Genomic DNA, 6,793 nt, shown 5'->3' with positions numbered 1-6,793 from the left:
TGTTGACCATGTATCATCGTTAATGATGATCCAGGACCATCATCGTCAGGTTGACCATGGATCATCAACTGGATCATGGATCTATCTATCTATAAAAAGGCATGTCGGGTGCAAAAGACGCTCACTCCCAAATCACCATCTTACATGACAATTTGACAGTAAGGATTACATAAAAGATTAAAAAGACTGCTAATGGAAGTGAAGCATCTTATGTATTGGGGGTAGCAAGGCTTTAGTATCGTAGTCTGGTTCAAAACGTTAACCAAAACATATACAGTTATTTCAAAGAAAATACTTTACTAAGAATTGTACTAAATGCAGTTTAGATCATTTGGAGCTTTTACATAACGTCCAGTAGCACATTCTTAGATTCAAAAAGGAGAGCTCTATTCTTTAAAGAAGGAAATACTTGTAATCAGCACAAAGCTCAGAGTCCAGCAGTAACAAAGGGTTGGAGTGATCCTGCTTGAGTATCTGTAGACATTACTATGATTTAGCCCATGAAGAAATTAATGAAAAAAAAGCATTTTTGCTTTTTTGATCAAAGTTTTTAATTTGACCTCCAGGAACTTGTATTGAGCAAAGACGGGAGCAGAGACAGGACCCAAACAAACCATCACATGAGCCAGGTGTGAACAGCTGTTTTGGACAATGAAATAAAACTAATTTATTTAAAATGTCTTAATTTCTGAGAGCACAAATACAATTTCAACTGTTTCTCACAGATCCAAGAGAATAATGATCTTTACCAAATGATACTTGATGGTTATGCAACTTTATCAGAGTATCAGTTAGGAATGGCTATAGGCCCATCATTTACTTTTACATGGGTTTGACTGCCCATCAGAAAATTCAATTTCAGCTCTTTCCTGGTTATGAAAAAGTGTCTTCTTTGGGTCTTTTGTCAGTATGAGAACTGTTTGTCCAGCTTGTAGCCTACCAGGACTACGATTCTCCAGTGCCATTATTCCCTGGGATCTTGTGTGAACCCTGCAGACATTTACAGACTTCATCCAAGACTTCCCCTAGTATGATGCATTTAGAGCCTCCTACATTCTCCTAATCAGTCAGAGTCGAGTAACCAATCAGCTAATTTGCTCACAGTGTAGCAGTATTTTGTGCAGCATCTGGACCTTTGCTCCTACACTGCATCAGAATTTGTCCTCTCTTTAAGGGTTAAGACCAGCTGCACTTTTCATGTTCCAGTAGCGCTGCGTGTTGCTGCTACCAGCTGAATGGACATTTCACTACTGCCAGGGAATCATTGAAGAGCAGGCGCCACAGGAGAACATGGGTGGTGGCGCGTGGATGAGCAGCAGAGTCTCGAATCACGTCAGCTCACATGTAAAGCTCAGGAGCAGCAACAAGGAGGTCAGTGTGAGGGAGCGCTGGCTGACCGCTGCGTCAATGGCTGCACACAAACAAGACAGTATACAGAGCACTGCTGCAGATCATTAAAAATAAGATCATTACAGTTTACATTACAATCAGCATGCTGGCAGCAAGTGTAATGTAATAACTTCTCATTAACAGATAAGTCAAAATTCTGTATTAATATCATCAACAAATCTCTTGTGCAGAGCCAGACAATGTGCAGCCGTGCTAAGTTACCAACACCACTGAACCACTGAAAACTGACATTATGACGTGTAAATATTCAGGGCAAAAGTATTACTGGGGAAATGCCACAATAAAATATTGTGTCAATATATTTAACACACATGCACATTTATTCATGTGAGTCATTAGGACATCCTGTGGGTCATTGACTCAACCGGCCTTCAGGTGTGAATGGTTGTTAAGTTTTCTGGGGAGGGAACTCAGTGCTGCATTGTAGCTGGGTGATAAGTAATGTCATGGGCCAGCTCCTCTGTTCAAAATCAATTGTTCCAGTTTGACATAGATGGATTCTTTACTCCTCTTTCAAACCATCTGTCTTCTCTGGACAAGATGTTCACGTTGTTGTCCTCAAAGGAATGATTTCTTTCCTTGAGATGTCAGTGGACAGCAGAGGATGGCTTCCCCAGGCTACAGTCAGTAATACAATGGTCTGTCAGTGACCTTGTCCTTTCCTAGATTTTGTAGATATTCTATAACCTTACAGTTTTATAGAACTGAAGAAGCGTCTCGCTTGAGAGATGTAAGGTCTTCAAGAAACTGAAACCAAAACTGTAGTCCAGTTGCCAACAGCACTTAGAATTAACCTTAGATGTTTGTCTGATGTATAGAATTGTTCTGGTCTAGCCAAACAGGTGGTCTGTTGTAATGTGTTGCTAATTAACCTTGCAGTACAGCTTGCCTGTAATACGTTGTTAATTAACCTAAAAAAAAAAGACAAGGTTTTGGTTATCAACAAATGTAATGAAGTGAAACTATGTTAAATAAAGCCCAAATAAATGCATCATCCTCTGAGCTCTGTTCTTTTGATATGGCACTACATTCGTCAAATGACAGCCTGTGTTGTCTAATTATGCCATGATAGATGCATGTTTGTAGTATAAGTTTGTTTTTTACAGTGCTATTTGGTAGTAGGGGCGGTGTCTAATGGATGTATTTGGTATAATAGCCTAAGTATATACATTTAGGTCTAATAATGCATTATGCAGTTTCACATTACAGCATGCGTTTGGTGTTGTGCTCTGTAAGTAGGGTATAACTTTGTTTACTCTAATATAGTTTTTGTCCAATTCGATATATATAACATTTGGGATTTAGTGACATTTTCAAATAAATACCATGTAATTTCTCGTTTTTGCCTAATTTCATACAAATTGAGGCTAATTGTGTCTTATCAGTTTACCGCCTAAAAACAACTATATCAGTTCTATTTTGTCTAATTTGACAAAAAGTAGGGCTTATTACATCTTACAAGTGCAATCTAAAAGAAAGTGCTACCAAAATGTGTTTGCTTTTAAAATAAAAAGTTTTGCAAAAGCTCAAAATTACAGTAAAAGGAGCCCAGATTCCTGTGGACACCCTGTATTCATACTACTTGTTTATTACAGTAAGGTACCACAGTAGCTGTAACAGTGCCTAAACTGACTACGAAATGAAATGACCTACCAATAAATTGTTCTCTTCCTTTTCTTAGTCTTGGGTTGTCTGCAAAAACACACAAAAAGGAACATTAATGGTGAGCACACTGAACAGATGCAGAACCAAAGTACCCCACAAACAGACTCACCAAACACAATGAGGCGGGTGTGGGTGTCTGTGGATCCCAGAGGATTCTGGGCTGTGCAGCGGAACATGGAGCCGTTGAGTTCAGCAGGAACTCTATCCAGGACGAGTTCCCTTCCATCGTGCTCCTCACTGCCATCTAGCAGACGGCCACCGACCTTGGTCCAGGTGAACATGGGCTCAGGGAAGACCTCACTCTGTGGACACACACAGGTTTGTGGGAAGGGTGATGTAGGGTCAGGGCACAATGTGAGCTGGGAGAACAAGGTTTAAGAGCACAGATCTCTCCTGCAGTAACTGCTGTCATGTCTCTGAAGCTCCTTCTTAACCTGTCACACTGCACTGGAGCAAAGCAGTGGGCAGCACAAGAATGGCAAACATATCTGTATGAATGTTATATCTGAAGCTTTTATTATAAAATATGAGTTTAGCCTGAAATAGAATTGACCACAAACACAGACACACAAGGGAGAGCACCCTTGGTGCCTGCTGTCGCTTGCTGGCTTAAGATTTGTGTACAATAAAATATCTTTACCTAACCTGTAATGTATACAAAGGTTACAATACAGATAAACAGAATGAAATTAAACCAATCGCTGCCTGGAATGAAGGAACTCTATCTAAAAACTTGTGGTAAAATAAGAAGGCACCCATCTGACCACTTTTTAGAGAGCTGCTGTTTTGGAAACTTACTGCTGAAGGTCCCAACTGGAAACCCTGGACCGTGATCCGCACTGTGTCTCCAACCTTGGCCTTACTGGGGCTCATGGTCAGCTTGGGTCCTCTGGGAGCAGCTGGTAGAGTAAAATACCATGTCGAAAGAACATATTCATTTCCATTGTGAAGATGTTGTAAAAATGAGATGTATGAATAATAGGAAAGTCATAACAGCACATACAGTACCAATGAGGTACTGGTATAAATCACCTATGGTGAAACACTACAAACTGCTAAAAATTCATTTTGGCTTTTCAGAAACCTGCAGGTGACGTCACATTGGCTCTGTCCACTTTTTTTACGCTTAATGGTCAGGACTCCATCCAGTATGTATGACTTCAGTAATTACAGAATATTCTTAATATTATAAGCATGTGGCCTGAGTAATAGTGTTGAGAAAGGGAACTGACTGACAATAAACCCTGTCACTAAATCAATGCTTTAATCACTGCTTAATCAAAGAACTCTTAAAACCTTCGACAACCTTTCTGGAGTACATCCTTAAATCCAGACACAGTCAGTCATTTTAAATATGTGGAACTTTAGAGTGCACTAGAGGGAATTAACTGTTGACTTGAAAAACATGGAGCGTTGACTCAATTTGATAATTCTGTTCTGGTCTATTAATTTAACAGATGACGAAAATCTAACCATTTGTAATGATGTTATATAAAGACAGCAGCAGAGTGAAACATTAATGAAATGAGATTTAAAAAAAAGTATTTCATCCAGTATGCAAAACAATTAATAACACTAGCATCTATCGACCGAACTGCAACAATGAGTTTCTCCAAACTACCCAGGTCACAAGAATAGTTTCCATGGGCTAAAAAGCACTCGCTGTACAATGTGGGGAGATTTTCTGGGGACTCTCAACAATCTGCAGGATGAGGGTCACATGAATGTCGAGCTTACTTGCTAGCATATCAAAGTCCCCTTCTGTGGTTGGAAAATTCGCTTCAAAGCCTGGGGCACTTCCTGAGGGCTGGGCAGGTCCTCTTCCATGGAGCCCACTATGTTGCATCATATATTTTTATCGTAGCCCAGACTGGACAAACCAAGCACTTTTATGTTTTAGCTGCCATTGTAGGATCTCCTACACAGTCGGAAGGGGACAGTGAAGGAAGCGGAATTCAGTCTGTCCAAATCTGCAATGTCACCATGAGACTGCACTAAATCCTCCATACCGGCCCTTTAGATGAGGGTTTAAAAATCTGATTAACTGGATGTTGTGTTTGCATGAAAATTCATGAAGGGAATAATGACATATTTTTGAGGGAGGCTGTCTTGCCACAATTCTTCATTTAGTTTTAAAATGATTGCACTGATTGGAAACACTGCTGCCCATCGATCAACATGTTCTTCTCAATTTTCAAATGGAGTTTTGATTTTTACTTTTTTGATAATTAAAGCCATACAGCACATGTCTGAGGGCTCATCGCTCCTAAACTATATCAATACCCTTTGGCGTTTGGATTGTAGTTGGGCGTGGACAGGGAGTGTTGAAAGCAGCAATTGTGTATGGGAGCTTGTATCAACAATGTGTTGAGCTCAAGGGTTTACAATTGTATGAACTATCAGCAGTGGGTGCATGAGGGCTTGTACAGTTACAGCAAGAAATACGAGGAACATACATCAGTCAGCAACACTGAGCTCAAGTAAACAACAAACTGTCATACTTTAACAGCAGTAGCTACAGGTTGGTGGCTGTTAGCTTGGCACTACTTGAAACCATTTAAGGAAGGTGAGGGGTTTTGTTATGTTATTGTTGTGCTCAGATTGTGAGGCTGTGCTGTCTCATTGAAGCTGAAAAAAACATGTATGCATTCACACATATGAACAAATATGAAAAAGTACCAGTCAAAGGATTTGTTTGATCAGTTTTCACAGCACTATCCCTGCAGTAAGTCTAAGTCTGATATAATAGAAAACCTGAGTTAGCCAGAGCGTAGGTTCATAACTCACCCAGTGTGACCTCAGCCTGCATGGGCATAGACAGAGCTGGGTGGTTGACCTCACAGCTGAACAAAGCCTCGTTGTCCAGCTGCGGGTTGAGGCTCCAGGTCAGCATGGCTCTGACCTCCATAGTGCCATCACCTGCCACCTGCTGCCAGTGCTGGAAGTAGTAGAGTGGGTCGCTGCTCTGAACCCAGCGGGGAAACTCTCGGCTCACTACTGTTTCGGGGATCACCTCGGTGGTTGACTTGGGTACTGACATTGACTCTTGCTCTTGCCCCTGTTTGGGGCCATCAGGGCCATCGGGGCCATCTGGGCCATCTTGGCCCAGCCGAGCCAGCTTCCCCTCTTGTTCCAGCAGGGACAAGGATTTTTGGACTTTGGTGTCATCAATGTCTCGACTTGTGAGAACCTGGGAGCTCCGGAGCCCTGCCGGGCTCCTGCCTTGGAGCTTTTCCTGCCCTGGGTCCTTGCTTTGGTCCCCCCCTGAGGAGGAAGACTTGGCAGTTGGCACTACATCAATTAGCTCACCATCCCGCTTGAAGTAAACCTGAAATGCAGGGACAAAGACAGGTGAGCTCAACAGGAGCAGCAGAAGCATTTAAAATCATGAAGACAGAGGATACAGTACAGAGGTGATTTACAGAGGCTCTGACCAGACCTATGACTCCGAGGATAAGAAGAGATGGCAGGTGGGGAAAGGAGAGGCATGAAGCAGGAGGGGAGAGAGAGAGAGTCGGACATCATTACATCACATCATTACTTAGACCAAATCTGGCACTGTTTAGTTTCTGTCCAGTTTGAATGAAGTGTGTTTTTTAAGATGAGTTAACAAGGCGATTAGGCTTAGTTTCTTCGAAAGACAGGAACTTGAATTCAGAGGACGTACAGTTGTGTTTTTAGTTTTTTACGGAAAATAGGTGCGCAAATATTTTCTCTC

The 6,793-nt window shown here is 41.6% G+C and overlaps 1 protein-coding gene across 4 annotated transcripts in view; it reads right to left on the bottom strand.

Annotated features, from left to right (window-relative positions):
- Nucleotides 1–526: 526 nt before the first annotated feature.
- The window catches only part of LOC115585035 (immunoglobulin superfamily member 21-like), a 33,599-nt gene continuing 27,332 nt past the window's right edge, over nucleotides 527–6,793 (bottom strand). For all 4 annotated transcript variants that reach the window (XM_030423056.1, XM_030423057.1, XM_030423058.1 and 1 more), the window contains 5 exons: nucleotides 5,863–6,403; nucleotides 3,874–3,974; nucleotides 3,185–3,377; nucleotides 3,064–3,102; nucleotides 527–1,411 (listed from right to left, as the gene is read on the bottom strand). In XM_030423056.1, the coding sequence (XP_030278916.1) occupies nucleotides 1,329–1,411; nucleotides 3,064–3,102; nucleotides 3,185–3,377; nucleotides 3,874–3,974; nucleotides 5,863–6,403 (957 nt within the window). In that variant the 3' untranslated portion in view covers nucleotides 527–1,328. The remainder of the gene's footprint in view (nucleotides 1,412–3,063; nucleotides 3,103–3,184; nucleotides 3,378–3,873; nucleotides 3,975–5,862; nucleotides 6,404–6,793) is intronic.

Source organism: Sparus aurata, chromosome 7, assembly GCF_900880675.1.
Source record: "Sparus aurata chromosome 7, fSpaAur1.1, whole genome shotgun sequence".
NCBI classification, from domain to species: domain Eukaryota; kingdom Metazoa; phylum Chordata; class Actinopteri; order Spariformes; family Sparidae; genus Sparus; species Sparus aurata.
The sequence above is the reverse complement of the archived record's forward strand: the minus strand, read 5'-3'. Positions and strand labels throughout refer to the sequence as shown.